We start from the raw sequence: 18,634 nt of genomic DNA on the forward strand, positions 1-18,634 counted from the left end.
GGCAAAAAATTCAAGTTATAGACTTAATTCTGCCATTGTAAATCAAGTCCAGACAGCTGCAGTACTTTGTTTGGGTATGAACAAGCCATTGTCTGTCAAGGAACACCTAAAATCCTTTCCTCGTTCGTTTGTATCTTAAATTAAGAAGGATGCGCTTTCTTTTGTGTTTCACAGAGTGTGATTGAAGACATTCAGCTGGCATCTGTGGTAAACAGTTCCCCAAACTTGACTTCTTTGGACACAAAATCTCCACTTTACAATACATGTAAATGCTGGAGCCTCACAGGGCCCATCCATCTGACTGAACCCTGAGGTTCATCCTGCTTTGAGCAGGGGGCTAGGCCAGACAACCTCCAAAGGACCCTTCCAAACTAAATTATGTTGCAAACAACTCCAGTGACTGAAAGCTCAACCTTAACTCTGCCATTTTAAGCAGATGCCACCCAAACACATTATTATTGTATCTAATAATATCAACCCCTCTCTTCCCTCAAACACTGAGATGTCAGTATGTAGCAGCTCCCTTGGAACTGAATTAAACTCTTGCAGCAGCCTGGTACATCTCCAGCAAAGCCTTGTACAGAGCACTTCTTCACCATCACATGTTTTTTGGCAGGGCAGTCTCCTCAAGTGAAACTACCTGCAGATGTAGGTGAGGGCTGTCCAGTGGAGTCAGTGGGCAGAAGTATAAAATCAGGGTGCCAGCCAGCAGTGACAGCAATCCTCAGGTGCTCTGCAAGGTATGTAACACTGCATGAGGGATTAATGAAGGCCTAGAGATCCTGAGAACAGGGCTGGCTACCCAAGCTGCACTAGAGCCAGCAAGGACTTGCCAAGCTAAGTTACATTTGCTCAGTTACACTGTAACATTCACAAATCATTCTGTGTGTCGACATGTGACTATTTATTCACAAACAATCGCAACAGAAGCCGAAATATCCCAGGGAGGTTTGGTAAGATGCTACATCACTTAGGTGTCCTGGAGAGCGTTCATGCACCAGCAGCAACCTGTAACATGACTTGGGAGTGAACCACAGCACGGCGCCTGCAGTGGGGCAGAGCCAAGGCTGAGCACAGAGGCTGACAGCTCCTTCTGGGATGGCATGGGGCACTTTATATTCTTCTGCCACCATTGATACTTCAACATGAAATACACCCTCTGTCCCGCTAACAAATGTATTGCTGAAACCAGCGAGAATTAGAGAATAAAAACGTATTTTACATTGAGTACCCATTAAAGCAACGTGTTGCTTAAAAAAATCCCAAAAGACAACAAAAAAAAACCAAAAAACCCCATCCAAACCAAATCACTATTTACACCATCTGCACACTGAATTCCAAGGTATTTTCCTGATCTAAAACACTATTACTCTGAGTTAACCAAAGTATTATTACTATTGTCAGATAATAGCTCTTGATCCAGGGCAATCTAGTTGCAAAAGAAATTAAAATAAATAAATACACTGAAAGGTAGCATTCGTGTGGGATGAAGGTGGGTGCGCCTTTCACACACCAGGGAAAAAGAATCCCTCCTCCCATGAACTGAACTACAAAAATAATCCGAAAGAAGTACAAATTAGGCCGAGTATTAAAAAAAAAAATCAAAATAATAACACACGCCGAAGTCTATGTGCACAATGAAGGCAATTGTTCCTCGGCCCAGAAAAAGCCGTGACTTCCCCCGGCGCGGCGGTCAGGAGGTCGGGGCCGCGGGCGGCCTCAGCCGCAACCCGGAGGCGGGGGCAGCGCAGGGCCGGGCCCGGCGGAGTCGAGCCGAGCCGAGCCGAGCCCCCGCCGCCGCGCTCGGCAGCGCCCGGCCGAGCTAAGATGGAGCCCAGGTTTGATGTCAGCCCCAGGGGCGGGCGGAGGGCAGCGCCGGGGCGGGGGCGAGGGCAAGGTCAGCCGCCAGCCCGGCGCGGCCCCGCCGCCTCCGCCCGCCCCGCGGGGCTCCTGCCGAGCCGGGCCCGCCGCGGCCGGCCCCCGGAACGCCCCGGAGCGCCCGGGCTTGGCCCCTGCCCCCGCCCGCCGCGCCGGGGCCGGGCCGCTGCAGAGGCGGGCGCTGCTCTCCCGCCGCTCCCCACGAGCCGAGCCCGGCCGAGCCGAGCCGAGCCCGGCCACGCTCTGCGGGAGGAACCGCGGCTGCTGCTCAGCTCCTCCGGCGAGCGGACCCCAAAGGGCTGTGCGGGGGCAAACGGCAAGAGGAAGGGAGAAGGGGGGAGGAAACCCCTAAAGCCAACCTCAAACATCAACCCCCCCGAGGCAAAGCCCACCACAACTCATGCCCTTGCCTCGAGGCGGCAGGAAGGGAAAAAGGGAGACAAATGTTTGGGGGGCTGCGAGCGCTTCCCCCTCGCCCCCAGCCTGCCGCCCCCCGCGCCCCCATCTCCCATCCTGGCCCATATGCCGGTGCGGGAAGGGCGCGGGGAGCGCTGCCCCAGCCCTGTGCCCGCAGAGCGGAGCGGGGGCCGGGCCGCGCTCCGCCCGCAGCGGCGCCCCGCGGGCAGGGGCAGGAGCCGCCCCGGTGAACTCCCGGTGACCGAGCCCGGCTCCGGCACCGGCGGCTCAGCTCTCGCCCTGCCCCGAGCTCGGCGCGGAGGAGCTGCAGGCACGCTCCGAGCAGATGTGTCGGGGACAGACAAATGACCCCTCCATCCACCCCACGCTCTCCTTAAAGCAGCCCTGGGGCCATGCAGGGGCAGAGTATTTTTAGGTCCCTTCCCCTCCTCTCCGCCTCCCTCTCAATAGCTGCCGAGCGCTGAATACAAGGAGAGGGGGGGAGAGGGAGCGGGAGAAAAGTTAACTGTTTTGGAAAGAGGGGAGAAACAGGCAGGGAGGGGGGAGGGAGCGATCGGGAGCAGGGCAGGGTGAGCCGTGTCAGGGGATGTGTGTGTGGATGCGTGTGTGCGTGTGTGTGTGTGTGCGAGCGCAGTGGGTGCCCGCGGGCGGAGGATCGGATGCACTTTAGCCCTGTGCTCTGCTGCTCTCGTCTGGGGCAGCGCCGCCGAAGCCTGAGTCTCGCCTGGCTCGCCTGACCCTTCATTTCACTGCGGCCAGGAGGAGCCCGGAGCCCGCCGCCGCCTCCTCTCCCTGCTCTGCAGGGACCTCGCCTGCCACGGTCTGCCTCCCCGCCGCCCCCTCCCACGCCGCCGGCGGCGGCCGCGGCCCCCTCCGGGGTGGCCCCGGGGTCGGTGTGGGGTGCCCCGCCGGCCCCCTCGGCTGCCGCTGCCCGCCTACCCCCCGCTCCCGGGCCGCCCAGCCCCTCCGCAACCTTTAGCCGGGGACAGACCTCTCGGCTGGTTCCGCACAAGACGCCAGCAGCCGCTTCCCCTCTCGCCGCCCTCCCCTCCCGTGCTTAGCCCCCCTCCCCACCCCAATAAAACAGACCCCCCTCCCTCCGGCCCCAAAGAGAAACCCACACCGCCCCCCCCTCCACCCCCCCCTCAGCACAAATGCACAATCACGGGCGAGGGGAGGGAGAGGGAGGAAAGGGCGAGAGACGCGAAGAAAGAAGGGGGGAAAGGAGAGAGAGGAAAAATTAAAAGGGCACAAGGCTGTTCATCACCAACATGGCTGCCTTAGCTCAGACCTAAAAGAGGAATAACCCAGGCTGTGTCTTTGTCAGTTTCACCTCTGTAACCCTAAACTAATGCACGAAACGACGGAGGCGGCTGCAGAGGGGAAGGAGACGGGGAGAGGAGGAAGGAGAAAATGGCAAAAAGAGGGGGCACTTACGTGAAGAGAGGCGCTTGGGCTGCTCCTGCTTCCTCCTGGGCATTTTCCCCCTTTTTTCACATTCTCCTCCTTGGTTTAACGGGAGATCAAATAAGACCGGGAGGGGGGGGCACGGACAGGCACAAAGCCGGGGCCCCCGGGGGAGCCGCTAACCGGGGCGGGTTTTCCCTCTTCGCCGGGGGAAAGGGGGCTTGAAGCCGGTTTTCTCGGAGCCACCGCGAAGGGCTCCGTCTCCCCCTCTCTCTTTCTTTTCCTCTCCCCCCCACCCCCCACCCCCCCACCCCCCCGCAACCCGGTCGTGCACCTGGCTTGTCCCCGGTCGCAGTATCCCTCAGCGGCCGGGGATGTGTTCCCGGCGGGCGGGCGGGCGCCGGGCGCCGTGCCGGGGCGAGGGCTGGCGCGGCGGTGCCGAGGGCTGCGCCCCGCGCTCCTGCCGGCCCCTAACTAACACTAACGCCGGGATCAAAGGGCAGCGGCGGCGGCGGCGCTCCCGGCGCGCCCGCGGGCGGGCAGGGACACCGCACACACCCCCGCACAGCCCCGGCGGGCGGGCACACGCACGGACACACGCACAGACACACGCGCGCCCCGCTGGAGCACAGGGGACGGTGCCCCCGCTCCGCTCCCCGCGGGCTCCGGGCGCGGCGCTGCGCGGCGGCGGAGGATGCGCTGCCCCGGTCCTGCACCCGCTGCCAATCCGCTCTTAAAAAAAAAAAAAAAAATTAAAAAAAATTAAAATTAAAAAAAGGTGTGTGTGTGAATTTGTGGGTCTTGACCATTCACACTGTAATCCCCTCGTTTGTGGTGAGAAGGAAAATAATAGCATCAACCTTTTTTTTTTTTTTTTTTAAATTACGGTGTTTTATCTTCCTGTGTTAGGGAAGCAAAATCGTGGTGGTGCACAGCTAACCCCATAGAATTTTTTGGATGGGCTCAGCTATCCCTTCACAAAGCACAGGGGCCGAAGGGGTTTGTGCAGCCGAACTTCGGTGTGGGAGGGAGACGCTGCATTATACACAACTCCCTCCAGGCCAAAATAAGCACCCAAAATAAGCCAGAAAGAAAGGTGGGCAGGTTGGTATCCTGACAACTTCTAGTGCAGGTTTTAAGAAGTGGAAAGAATACAAGCAGCATGAAAATCACAACTCCTTGAGAGAGTGTGTGTGTGTGGAGGGGGGAGGAAATCAAGATTAGGTCACCCCTAATGGTTGATTTGACTGCTACATGATACGTCTACAGTGCACACAGCAATCTGGACTTCTGAAATTTACTTCTTTTTTCTTGCTGTAATGCAGGTATATGAAGCTTGATCCTGAAGCAATTCCAGTGTGCATTATGAAGCCAGGATAGCAGCTTTCATTAACTGATACATACTCTCATTACTTCACAAATCACACATCTTTCTTCAAAGACAGACATGAAGGTGGAGAAAAAAAATAGAAGAGGGATTGGGTCTCACTAAAGCACAAAAGGTACTCCGTGAAAGAGAAGTGCTCTCTTTGTGACTTGCAGTCATTTGGATAAAAGTTCACACAGAGGTTGTTAATGATTTAAACTCCAAAACCTGTTACAACAATTGAAGTAAAATTATTTGAAGCATAGTTGTTTCATATAGCTCTCTCTTTGTGTAAGAAAACTTTGAACTTAGCAGAATACATAATCAAGATTGTGAGTCAGATGTTGCAAAAATAAAAATACACATTATTCTAGCATGTATACCTGTTAGAATTTTTTGGCTTTTGACAACCTGACTCATCATTTTATCATACTATTTTTCATCCTAACTTCAATTTCTTAAAAATAAACAGCTGCCTAGTAAAACACAAAACACCAAGTCCACAACCTAAATATTTTTAAACAGTAAATTTGAACTCTTAATCACCTCAATTTAGAATGGTTTCACATAATCTTATACTCATTTTACAGCCACACTGAGCCTTTCAGAAAGAAAAAGAAATCTAAATAGTATTTAAAAGATCACACATGTGACAACCTCAGGTTCACTACCATGCCTGTGCAATTCTGAATTTCAAAACCACATGTACAGGGTACACATCTACTGAAACAAAACAAATTCCTCCTGGCTTCAGGTGATTTATCATTTCACAACACAGCTAAAATACTTCATTTTCATGGAGAGATTAATTTATTTTTAATCCAGAAGTAAAACCAAAGTGTGTAACTGTCAGTACTGGAGATTTTGGGGGTAGGGATGAGTCCAAACAGCTGCCTTACACTTACTCATGACCAAGACCACCAGAGACAGAATTCCCTCAGAAGATTTAGATCCTGTCTTTTCCCTCAGTTCTCCAGTTTATACTGGTTTTGGTGATTTCTACCATGTTAGTAGTGATAACCAAAAATATCAGAGGCATTTTCGCTGTTGCTCACAAACCTCAATTTTGACATGCCTGGGACTAGCACCAGAACTTTCTTCACTGCAGGACTTGCAATGCCAGACCTCCTTACTTATTTTTTCAACACATTCTAATGGCAACTGGCTGAACTAAGCCAGCTTTGTGAGCAGCGATCCTGTCGGTGCAGGAGGCCACAAAGTGGCCATTTCAGAGAGGGAGAGAGTGCTGCCTCTGTGCTGCTGTGATCCACCAGAGCTGTGGCAGCCCTTCCCCAGGTGCTCCAGGAGAACAGGACACAGGAAATACTGTGTTCTTCACTACCACTCTTTCCACCCTCTATTCCTCATGCCTTTCTGGCATAAATTAATGTTGACATTGTCAGCATTAATTTACAATGTGCCATGTGGTTTTTTTTCCCCTCCATCATTTGAAACCCCCTTTAGGGGAGTTGAGGTGGCTGCAGCAAAAAGGCACCACGGGAACAGAGCTCTCTGAAGGGGCCATGGGGACTGGCACACAGCAGAGCAGCATTAAATCTCTCTGAGGGTGACCTTGGCTTCCATAGACATCCTAACAGTTTTCCTAGGAGTTTAGTGGGCCAAGCCCTAAGAGTGTTCTGCAGTGGAAGAAATCCCAATGCTTGAATGAATTATCAGGGAGAAACTTTATATACTCTAGCTTTGAAGAGTTTCTAGCCCCACACCTGGAAATACTCACTCAGGGAACAACTTGGTTTTTCAACTCTATCCTGGCTAAGTGCATTATTCCAGGTCTTGTCCTGGTCAACAGATAGTATCCAGCCTTCCCACTGGAACCATAGGCACATCACTTCCCACTATTTTACACATTGATTTAAGGAAGGTGACTAAGGGCAAAATGCCATTTTAAAAATAATCCCCAATAATGTGTTTGGTGGTATAGCACAAAAAGAAAAAATTAAGTCAGCTGACCACACTTCTGAACATTTTTAGTCCAAACACAAGAAAATAGTTGCAAGTCTTCCACAGATAACATAATATAAATAATGCATTGCTTCTGCAGGTCCTGCTATTAATAAGTAATGATTGTATGGCACCTTCCAAACACCAAACCTAGTTACACATATGAATTAAGTTCAGCTCCAGAAACCACTTTCAAACAAAGTAAATATTTTCTTCACTTACACATGAGAAAAATGAAATAAATTGAGTAAATAAAGTTTTAAACAGTAATAAATGATGTAACATTCCTAAAACCTTTGCAGCATATCTAGCATCCAAACTGTCTTTATGCAACATACCAAATCCTTGAAAATATTGCTAAACAGAAACTTAAAAATTAGCGGGCATCCTTGTTTTATTTTGTGTGACTTTAAAGAATTCTGCTCCCAGGGTCAGATTTTTTAAAAGAAGTGCACTGAGGGGAAAAATGAGACCATTTTAACCAGTTTCTGGGCCCTCTCAAACCAAACTATGGCCACCTCTGCTTTAAGTATCAACTACCAAAAAGGAGGCCAGGTCAGTTCTGTGTGTCCCTGAGCATGCAGTGGAGAGTTATTCAGGCTCTTTTTAAAGTTACTCCTATATTTGGATTAATTTTCTGTTGAGCATAGGCAAATACCTTCTACAGCCTCTGTATCTTCAACATGTACAACAAGGCCCACTAGTTTTAATTGAAATTACCATCTCTCTCACATGTGTCGGCCATTACCCTTAACAGCATAAACTCCTCTGGCTTTAATTTATGCCAGTATTTCCTTGCTCAGCAGTAACTACAAATCAGTCCTTCAAACACCATTTGATTACAAACTTCTCTTTGCTCTTAAGCACTTGAAAGGCAAACAAAAGGGCTGAACAAGCCCATAGGACAACAGCTCATGGATACCATCATCCATGCTTGCAATTGCTCTGTAAATAAATAACATTAAGTAACAGGTTTGTAAGAATAATTAAAAATGACAAGTTAGTGACTGGCAAGGCCACCAACCAACCCCACAAAGGCCAATGAGCAATGATCAGAAGCCATTGCTGTCTGATGAGTGTCATCCTAGGACAGATAACAAACAATTACCAAGTGGGAGATGCACTCACATAACCAGCAGATCCTAAATGACACACAGGCTTCAGCTTTTTTAAAAATTACCAGATTCTCCTTCCACAAAGTTTTTAACCTCTTTTTTCTTAAAATCAAAGGCCCACAGCCACTTCTAGGCAAGAACTCTTGCAGAGGGTATATTGAATCACAAATGTTCTTGAAGACCAAGAATTCCACTAGAGAATTCCACTAGTCTCAAAGTCTCCAAATGGAGAGGCATCAAGGAGGAAGAGTGCAATATGACCTGTGCCTTTTTGCTAAAACACAACCAGCTTTCTCAAAATCTTGTGTGAATCCTGGCAAACTAACTAGCCATCATCACTTTATAACAAACTTTAGCACAAGATGCTTCTAGCTGAGCTGCAAATTTAACACATTAATACTTCTTCAGAAAAACCATGGTGTTCATAGTTTTCAGCTGTTAGAATAGCACATTACCTAGGAAAGATGATATAACTTCTAATTTCAATTTAAAAAAAATCAACACTATTAGGCTGATGGCTTTAAACCCATGCTGACATAAAATTCTAGATTTCACAGGCCAGAAATACATTGTCAATGGGTCTGAAGAACGATCACATATTAGTGTCCACATAATTTTGTTGCTACTTAAATACTATAGGATGCTCCTTAAGCATTACCAAAGAGTTTCATTATTCTTATTTTACCATAACTGCAGTTGGCTTTTCAATTTTATAATTCCATAATTTATGTATAATGTCATGCTATTACATATAATTTTATATATATTGTATATCACCTCTTCACATCCCTTTACTGTAAGCCTATTTTGCAAAAAACAAAAACCCCCAAACAAAAAACAACCAACCACTCACCTGGCCCTGCAGATACTTGAAAAGCAGAATTTCTCCCCCAAGTCTGAGTGAGCAACCTCTTACCCAGTACAGATTAAATATAGAAAAAATAAATTAATATTTTACAACATGAAATACTAAGCAATTTCTGAACTGATGAAAAGAATTTGTTTAGTCAACTGAGGACTGGAACACTTAGCTCAGGGCTACTGCAGTTACAAATGTGGAAATAAAAAAAGATAATTATCTGCTGCAATCCTGATCTTTTAGCATAATTTTATATTCTACATTTAAGTGCATTGAAATCAATAACTTTACCCCATCCTAAGAATTGTCTAAGGTAAATCAGAGTAAGATCCAGAGAATTCCCTCTCTCATTTTGCTCCTGCTTAATATTTTGCTAGTCACTGGTTAACTGAAGATTTAGGCACAGCCTTATTAGCAAACACTAGCATGGTTTAAGGCATTACCTCCTCCTGGAAAAAACACCCCCCAAACTGGCCGAACAGAATGCATTCATCCTCCTGTCTGCTTCAGTGAGAAGTCTTGCAGCTTCGTTAAGTAGCAAGGCAGCAGCACTTTAAGCCACAGCTGTTTGCTAAATGGAAGTGTGTCCAAGTTTTTAAACACCTTGTTACATTTACGTTGAAAGGCAGAGCCTCTGCTGCACCAGCAAGGTGGCAAATTCCTCAGGGAAATCAATTCTGGTTTCTCAATTAACTAGCTAGTTTTCTATTGTTAAAACACCAGAGTAATGGTGAGACTGCGCTGGACCATGAGAGCTGACAAGGCCCCAAGGAGCTCAGCTGCCATCCAGGACTGTGCATTCCCATCTCCCTCTGACACAGGGGCAGGAAGGCAGGCACAGAGGGGCATGGCAGTGGCACTGATGCCAGCCATGCTCTCTTTGGAATACCTAAAGAAGGGTGAGATAGAAGGGCACTTGGGAGACAATAAAATACAGTAGCGCTGAGACTTTATGTTCCCAGGGGAAAGAAACCCACTGGGATAAGGGAGGGAAGGACCATGCAGAGATCAAGCTTCTAGCAGAGTTCCTCTGCCTGGTGTGATGAATTCACAGGGAATTCAGCCATGCTTCACCATGCTTCATGTTTTCAGTGATCAGCCATCACCTACTGGCAGGCAGAAGGGTTTGGGCTGCAAGTCAGCCTGCTGAGCACGAAGGCATGCAGCCTGGAGGAAATCTCTCCTTGCACTGGCACTTCCCCATCAGGCTGTACAACACACAGGAAAAGGTTATTTGTCTTTTGAGATACTAGAAATACAGACTGGCTTCCTCAACCCCTGCTAACACTGATGGAAATACTGTTTCTAGTCCCTACTTTTCAGCAGGTCTAAGGCCACTCATCCTCTTTCAAGTCTTTAGTTTACAGTAAGATGCAAATTATTTGTCCAAAAGAAATAGACTAATAATAGTGAAAAACCCCACAGAGAAGCACTAAACTTCATGAGTAGGAAAAAAGGAGAAGTAGTAATACCTGGAGAGAAGCAGCTTTCATTTCTGTACCAAAAAAGCTGAGGATTGTATCCTCAACAAGTTTGCAAATGATTTAAAATTGGAATGAGTGGCTGATAACCAGATGGTTGTGTCACCTTTCAGAAGCACTGCCTCAACATAAGTGGGCAGAGAAATGTCCTGAAGTTCAAAAGGGGAAATGCAAAGTAACAGGAACAGTCCTGGGCACCAGCATATCCTAGGCATCTACCAGCTGGAGAGCAGCTTTTCCAAGAAGGACCTTGGGATCCTGGTAACAAGAAGGCAACCACAAGCCAAAAATACACCCTTGTAGCCAAGAAGGCCACCAGGAGGAAGACAGCTGTCAGCAGGTGAAGGGAAGTGATCCTGAATCTATACTCAGTGCTGGTAAGGCTGCCTCTGGAATGCTGCATCTCATTCAGGGCTTCCTGGCACAAGAAAGATCTGGACTTACTGGAGAGAGTCCAGTACAAGGCCACAAAGATGGTTAAGGGACTGGAGCACATACTGCATGAGGGGAGGCTGAAAAACTGACACTGTCTGGCCTGGAGAAGGGAAGCCTCAGAGGCACCTCATCCATCTGTACAAATGCCTGATGGGTGGGAAGGAGCTTGAGGAAGTCAGACACTTCTCAGCAGTGTCCATGGATGGAAAAAAGGTAAGGGGCACAACATGGAGAAAGACCAACCAAAACCAGAGCAACATCCCAAAACCAAACCAAACAACACAATACTAATGTGTACCATCTGAACACAAGAACACAATTTTTTTTTTTTTTTTACCATTAGAAGAGTCAAACAGTGGCACAGGTTGACCAGGGAGGTTGCCTGAACAACTTAGCTTACCTGTTTGAGCACTGAGGCTGGACTAGATGATCTCAAAAGGACTCTCCCAATCTAAGTGAAAGTGTTGTAATATAAGCATTGACTGTTTCCTAAACATACTATTCATGTCTGGTTTTATGGGAGTAGTTTACCAAACACAACTATTCCACCAGGCTTTATTAGCTGCTAGGACTCTTCACCAAAAATACCCTTATGATATTCAGAACTCTTTAATGTCCAAATACATATTCTTAGAATTGCTACTGCTTTGTGAACTACTTAATAGAAAACATTAATTAATCATTCCAAACTCATGGTTGGTGTTTTACTTCCTCACTCTTCTTCCCTCAGTATCCTGATTATACAAACTAAATGAACTTGAAACTGCAGAGCAGGTAGAAGGCTGACTGTATTTTTAATCCCTCTAAAATGCAAGCACTGGAAGTTGGCTGCCTTTTTTCTTAGACATTTGCAAAGCATCATTACCTCCACCTTTCAGCTGGGGACATGCTCTCCTGCCTGTGGTAGTTCACCAACAAAGCTAGATAAAGAATTTTAAGGCTGCTGTTGCCAGCAAACCATTATCATCAACACATCCCTGACATGTGGATGCTGTGGCCACAGGATTTAATTGCTTTTCTCACTAACCTGCAGCCACACCTCCTTAGTGCTATTTTCTCCTTTCACCAGTAAGCACACAAATTTCCTCATATACCTTGGCTGCTTGCACTAAAGGTGCCCAGGTCACAGAAGTAAAATTCACGAGGTACTCATATAATTTGACTTCCTATTACTCTTGTTCTCATTTAGGTTTTGGGAGGGACAGAGACACTGCTGTGCACTGAGAATCACCGGGGGATTTCAGCAGTGTCACCCAAGACCTAAAGGGCTCGATGCTGCACGGAGGTCGTGGTGGCTCCGGGTAGAGAGTGGCGTGCTCCTGCCTGCAGATGGAGTCGCGGTCCCAGGGAACACGCTCTCACACGCTTCTTTTCCCCCAACTCCCGCAACAAACAACTGAAGGAGTTGTGGGGCAGGGGGTTGCCCCTTTGAGTGCTTCCTTCCTCAAAAAGCAGCTGTATGAATGAAGAATTGAGGGTCTGAAAATGGAAGAATACACAGATTCACTCAAATACGTTCTAGTCTCTCTCTTTGTACACGTCCCCCTCCTGAAAAAAATTCCACATTTTTTGTATTAAAGAAGAAAGAGAGGAAGAAAGAAGACAAAGTGTTCTTAAAGGGAGGAATACTTTTTCAATATTTCCTACATGGAGGATTTTGCATGAGCCAGAATCACTGGAAGCAGGTTGGAGCCTGAAGTATTCCGTACCTAGCCAGTGAGGGCATGGATCTCCCACTTAGTCTTGCAAAGGTCATCAAACAGAGGATAAAAGGGAAAAATCAAGGTGACTTTTATCCAGCAAGGCCATAGACTTGTGTAAGATTCAAGATGTTATTGTTGGGTTTTCTTGCAAATCCTTATTGAAGTTTGGAGGTTTTATTCATTCTAATATATTGAATGGCAGCTATAAGAACATGAGTAAGCCTTCTTGATCTCAATAACCATTAAGTTAGGTGGCCTCTCCCCCAGTGTGCCAAGAACAGTGTCAATCAGAAACAAAACATTTTGGTTGCCTTGTGAACCCTACAGGAGATGTATAATTTCAACTCAGAAAGAATAAACTGTGGTGCTTTCATTCACATAGGGGAAAAAGTAAAATCAGGGGCTTTAAAATCATCTGAGTTGCAAAGCAATTGGGAAGTGGGCCAAGAAGATACTCAAGAGCAGCTTTCCAAGAGAAAACAGCATTGGAGAGGATACCACCATGGAGCCAAGATTAGGAAGAAACAGTGTGGAGCATCTTTCTGGACTTCTAGTGTAAAAAAAAGAAAAAGTCTGCACAGTGGAGTAGAGAAACTCTCCTATTCAGGGTTTGTCAGGCTTCTATGATTCATACCAGCCTCCAGTCCCCACAGCTGTGATACCATGTCAGACATAATTACTTCTGCTGTCCAGCTGGGTATGCTAATCAAGGAAGCTGGGTCAAGTCTGACACCACACCTACTTCTCTCTCTTCCATAGCACTTCACCAACTTATTAAAAATGTTGAGAACTCATAACACTCTTCATTGGAGAGTATACAAATGTGAAGACTGTCATTCTTCTTTGCTGACATTGTTGGAGACCTTCACAACACATGGGCTTTTACCAAAGGCCCTGCTTTGTATGCACTCAGTGCCTCTGAGTTAGCATAAAGTAATTAAGTCCAACAAGTTACTGGGAGCTAGATACTCCAGGTTCCAAAATAGGAAACAAAAAACCCCCCACAAAACTAAAACATCACCCAAGCCCCACCCAAATGAAGCTAAAAAAGATGAAGATATTTTAGGTTTTAAGGAAAGTCTGAAGACTTCCAGATTGACAGTTCAAATGTTTTAGCTGGCTGAAATTGTCACATCATCATGCAATGAGAGATAATATCTAATTTATACACATTTTAAATTTAGGGTCCCTCTCTCTTCCCCAAGTTACCTCTGAACTGTTGCCTCATCCAGTTCTTTATATCTCCCTGTTTCTTCTGTTTTATCTTTACAACTGAGGTACATCCATCCCTTTCATCCCACCCAAGAATATTCTTCTAACCTACCTGAATATCTAAGCTTTATATTCTTCCCCTGATTGACCACGTTATCTAATTCAAAGCTTCTAGTTTAACTTGTTACTAAAATTCAATCATCCTTACCAAAATCTTTCCCACCTTCAAATTGCCATGCCTTCAGCAACTTCCTGCAGTATGAAGATTTTTCTGACCAGTGTCTTTCAAAACAGGTTGACTGTTCTTTCCAAACTGACCTCCTCTGGCAAATTGCTCCTCTCCAGGCCCTGTTAAAGCCTCTTTATTACCTCGGTGACACTGTCTCCAGCAAGGCTTCCCATACTACTTAGTGTCATATTCTTTGTAACTGCTCCCTGTACAACTGAGCCTTGGATTTTTACTGTAAAGCCTTCTCAGAGACAAAATACTAACACATGATTTTGCCATAGCATTAGGAAAGAAAAAAATATATCAAAGAAACTTCTAGAGCCTTTAGAGTTCTGTATTAAGGGACTGCACCGGCTCAGACTCCAGGCTGAGGCACCAGTGCCAGCAGGCACTTTGAAGGAAGGTACTTCTTTCATGGCTCATAGCTCAAAGTCAGGCAACTTTTCAGGCCTTGCTCCCCAGCACTTTAAGACAGGACCTCTACCCAAAATCCTGTTCCCAAAAAGGAGAAAGTCTGCTAAGGCAAAAAGCCTGTGCCAATACACAGAGGATGGCAAAGTCACCAGGGCAGAAAGGTTAGGCTACAGGCCAGTACTTGTTTCCTAGAGATAAGGTTAACAATACTGAAGATAAAAGTGACTTATTTATGGGTGCAGGAATAAAAAATCCTGCATGAATTAAGAGACTTTTGCATCTCCCTAAGCAAGGACATGCTTGCCATTCCATCGGGCCAAGACATGGTGGCCTGCTAAGACCTCTGTGATGAGCCTGAGCAGAAGGAGACAGGGCACCCAGAGCAGTGCTGCTCTCCCAAGGCGCTCCCCCGGCTCTGCGGATCCTTTTCCCGAGGTTTGGGAGGAGCTCCCGTCTGTGCCGTGCAGAGCAGGCGGGTGCCCGTCCCTCGCTCCAGCGGCTCCCGGAGCGCATCCCCGGCCCGGCCCTACGAACAGCCCTGGGCAGGCACCGGCCCCCTCTGGATCGGGAAGGGGATGGAGGAAGGGGCCGAGACCACCTCGCTGCCACACACATCGTGCAGCGATTCTAAGGATATGTTTGCCCTGCTCTGTTGCCATATTGGAGCCCACTGAGATGATTCCGGTTCTAACTGAAGCTTTCCTTGCTTCTGTCCTAATCGCCGATTCTTACAGGCTTACACGGCTCTCAGCATGCTTTGGATGGAAGCACACCGTGGCTCCTAGCACGCTTTGGATGGAGCCACACCGTGGCTCCTAGCACGCTTTGGATGGAGCCACACCGTGGCTCCTAGCACGCTTTGGATGGAGCCACACCGTGGCTCCTAGCACGCTTTGGATGGAGCCACACCGTGGCTCCTAGCACGCTTTGGATGGAGCCACACCGTGGCTCCTAGCACGCTTTGGATGGAGCCACACCGTGGCTCCTAGCACGCTTTGGATGGAGCCACACCGTGGCTCTCAGCACGCTTTGGATGGAACCTTGCTCAGCTCAAAGGAAATGCTTTGTTTCCTTTGTGTTTAGAAGTACCATAAAAAAACTGCCCCCATACCTGCCAAGTCCCCTGGAAACATGCACAGCGGTCTGTGGCACTACTGTTTCTGCTCCTCAATGTTAAATATGCCAAATCACTAAAAGTTAGATGATTAAAGCAAAATTTCAGGCAGGCCTTCAGTTACCACGTAGTAATGCCAGCTTTTGAGTAAACTAACAAGAGAATTAGTTGGGGGGGAAAATACAAAAAAACAACAAGCCAGAAGATTTCATCAATGCCACTTCAGAACTAACCAAGTTGGTTGGATGTGTATTTGCATGGCTCAATTTGTACTTGAGCATTGGCCCAAAGATATTATGTTCAGCAGCCAACTTTTCCCTTTTGCTTAATTAAAACTACAACGTGTACAGCAATGTTTTAAAGAAAATTACACAGTGGAACAGCACATCCACCTGCACTTCTAAAGTCTCTCCACATTCTCTGCTAGATCATTGGTGAGCCAAAGCTGCTGTCTGTCCCTTGACACCTCCCCACTTCAGAAGCTTCCCCAGTTCAATATCCCACAAGATCTGCTACTTGAGCAGTGGCTTTCACTTGGGCCATTTTCCTGCGACTTTAGTTGTGGAACTGCCTGCTATTAATGCAGAAGATGTGAATGAGACTCTGGAGGACTTATGAATTTCACCTATTAATCTCAAACCAGTCAAATGTGTAAATGCTGGTGCTGTTAACCATTCAAACTGCCAAAACAAGTTTTCTGATACTGCAATTTCTATCCCAGGCCTTCTTCACAAAGTATTTGTGAATGTTCCTCCCCACCAGGAAAGCACAGAGAACAACTGCTGCAAAAATGCACACATTCCATAGCAGTGTCAGAGAAAGAGCTGGACATAAAAATCAGGATAAAGATGACCCCACATGGTATGCAATTGTGGCTTAATTGTGGCTGAGCTTCCCTAACTGCTCTTGCACACCCTCTTCAACTGTTGTAATGGCAAATACAACGTGTTAGACTAAAATACTTTTCTTTCACTTCAAATGTGCCAGAGAAGAGAAAAACACACAGTTAGCTACCTCATTATGCCACTGTAACTCAATAGCCTGTGATAGTCTGTACAACCCTAAACCAGTGAGTTTTCAAAGTTCTGAATTGGAGAACATAGACTGGAAATAAAAGAGTCGCTGTCAATTCATTCTGTATTTAGAAGCTGAGTTTTCAATTGTTACTACTCACCTGTTTTAGTTCTACCACTCTTATGTTTTTGATGGCCATATACTGAGCACCTAGAAAATTGGTACTTTTACCACTGACCTCAGGTCTGCACTTTCTCCTTTTTAATTTGATTTTAAGTTGGTCATAGCAGTGGCATTGCTGATGCAGTCACATTTGGATGTGACAGAAAGCATCACACAAGGCACAAATACAGAATAAATTGGTTTAAAAATGGATCCTTTTGTAGTCTCACCTTTAGGGCAGAATCCAGAATTGTGTTAGGCTACTGAGGCCCCCACATAGCTCATGATTGCAGGTGCCTCAGAACCATATCTGTGGATCTGTGACCCAACCACTCACTGAGAAGGTGCCTAGGGCTAGCAGAAAAGGGATATTACTTTTACTAGTTTTTTATGCATTTTCCTCAACAAGTTTCCCCCTCTGACATAGCCTAATATCAGGCAATACCTGCACATTTTCCTTCAAGAAAGAATTTTGGCTTAGCTTACCCGTATCCTGGGGCTCACCATTCAGCAGTGGTCTGCAGTGTGAAGTTCTGTGTGTCATCAACCTCTCTTTTAGCTTCTTCCCTTCTCCTCTGCTCCTTTGATCTGGAAGAAAGGAGCAGCAACATTCACTGGTCAAACTGTGTGCTATGTGGTTCAGTCACAGGTGGAATTCAGAGAACTTTTAACAATGTAAGTTAAGTGCAAGTGCTTCCAGAGCTAAACTGCAGCTGAGGCTTTTTACCCTTAATTGCAGTCATAGATGTAGGTAAGGTTTAGGCTGGCTTTTCTTTTTTCCTTTTTTTTTTTTTTTTAAAGTCCTGTTGAACAATAACCCCTGGACACAGTTTAGGTAAGCAGAAGCTTGAGGCATCTTCCCCATCACCACACTCAACAGCCCAGTTTATTTTTGTAGAAGAGAAATAGAAATAACCCTTCCTGGGTCTTTGATGGAAACAGACTGTAAAGGTATAGGACAAGTGTCAAGGAGCTAAAATAATAAAATTTTGCTGTTAGCCTTCAGCCACCTTCCTGGCAGTCTGTTTTTGTCTGCATCCACATTCAGGGAAGTTCTCCTGGTCACCAAACTCTCTGCCTCACCATGCATAAGAGTTTCCTTCTGAGGGAAGCCAGGATTCATTCCAACACAGACTCAGGTGGCAGCCAGGCTGCTGATTTCCAGAACTGCAGGTGCAGCTGATCAAAGGATTGTTTTTACCTCCCTTTGGTGGAACTCCCCAACTGGTTTTATTTTTTTATTCCTCCCTCTCCCAGTCCCCCTTCAGTACTGGGTGCTGGGAAAAACAGAGGATCAAACCCTGATGTTGAAATCCTACCAAGTACCTTTCTGTTCTACAGATTTTTTTTTCAAATGAAAACCAGCTTTTTCTCAGACTTCTTAATAGGCATAAATTTAAAATTTGAGTTTCTTTTCAACAGTCCTATAAAGCCACCAGTTCTGTCAGCCTGTTTTCTAGGCTCATACCTCTTTCACTATCACAGCTCTCTAAAAATCAGCTAGACTGGAGACAGAAGAGATCTATTCTGAAACACTGAATCTCCTCAAGAAGTATCTATAAACAGAAGTGGCTATCACATCAACATGAGATGAGAATGCTTGCATTTACCACTGACATGATGCCAGCATTTTCCAGAAAAATCCTTTTTTACTACATGTTCTTTTTTTAATCAGCTTTTTCTGCCATACTGAGTACACACCTACAAATATTTTATATAGTACACTTAGGTCAGCAAGCAGTGTCTGAGAGCCTGAAGAGGAAAGACCTCACCTTTCATTGACTTGAATGGTCCTTCCATGAATCCATTTTCACCAGCCAAATCCTACTCTTTGTGAGTAACACAGGGATTTATGAGCCCTACTTC

At 46.4% G+C, this 18,634-nt stretch overlaps 1 protein-coding gene across 6 annotated transcripts in view; it reads right to left on the minus strand.

Moving 5' to 3' along the window:
- ZNF827 (zinc finger protein 827) overlaps positions 1–3,974 on the minus strand; it is a 100,208-nt gene extending 96,234 nt beyond the window's left edge. For 5 of the 6 annotated variants that reach the window (XR_010027775.1, XR_010027774.1, XM_063156737.1 and 2 more), the window contains exons 1-2: positions 3,733–3,974; positions 641–733 (exon numbers count right to left, since the gene is read on the minus strand). Coding sequence is in view for 4 of the 6 variants with exons in the window: in XM_063156737.1 (XP_063012807.1) it covers positions 641–733; positions 3,733–3,775 (136 nt within the window). In the remaining 2 variants the exon portion in view is untranslated. The remainder of the gene's footprint in view (positions 1–640; positions 734–3,732) is intronic. The other variant, XM_063156736.1, reaches the window with a different exon arrangement.
- Between the last annotated feature and the right edge of the window lie 14,660 nt (positions 3,975–18,634).

The sequence above is a fragment of the Melospiza melodia genome, chromosome 5 (assembly GCF_035770615.1).
Source record: "Melospiza melodia melodia isolate bMelMel2 chromosome 5, bMelMel2.pri, whole genome shotgun sequence".
Lineage (NCBI taxonomy): Eukaryota > Metazoa > Chordata > Aves > Passeriformes > Passerellidae > Melospiza > Melospiza melodia.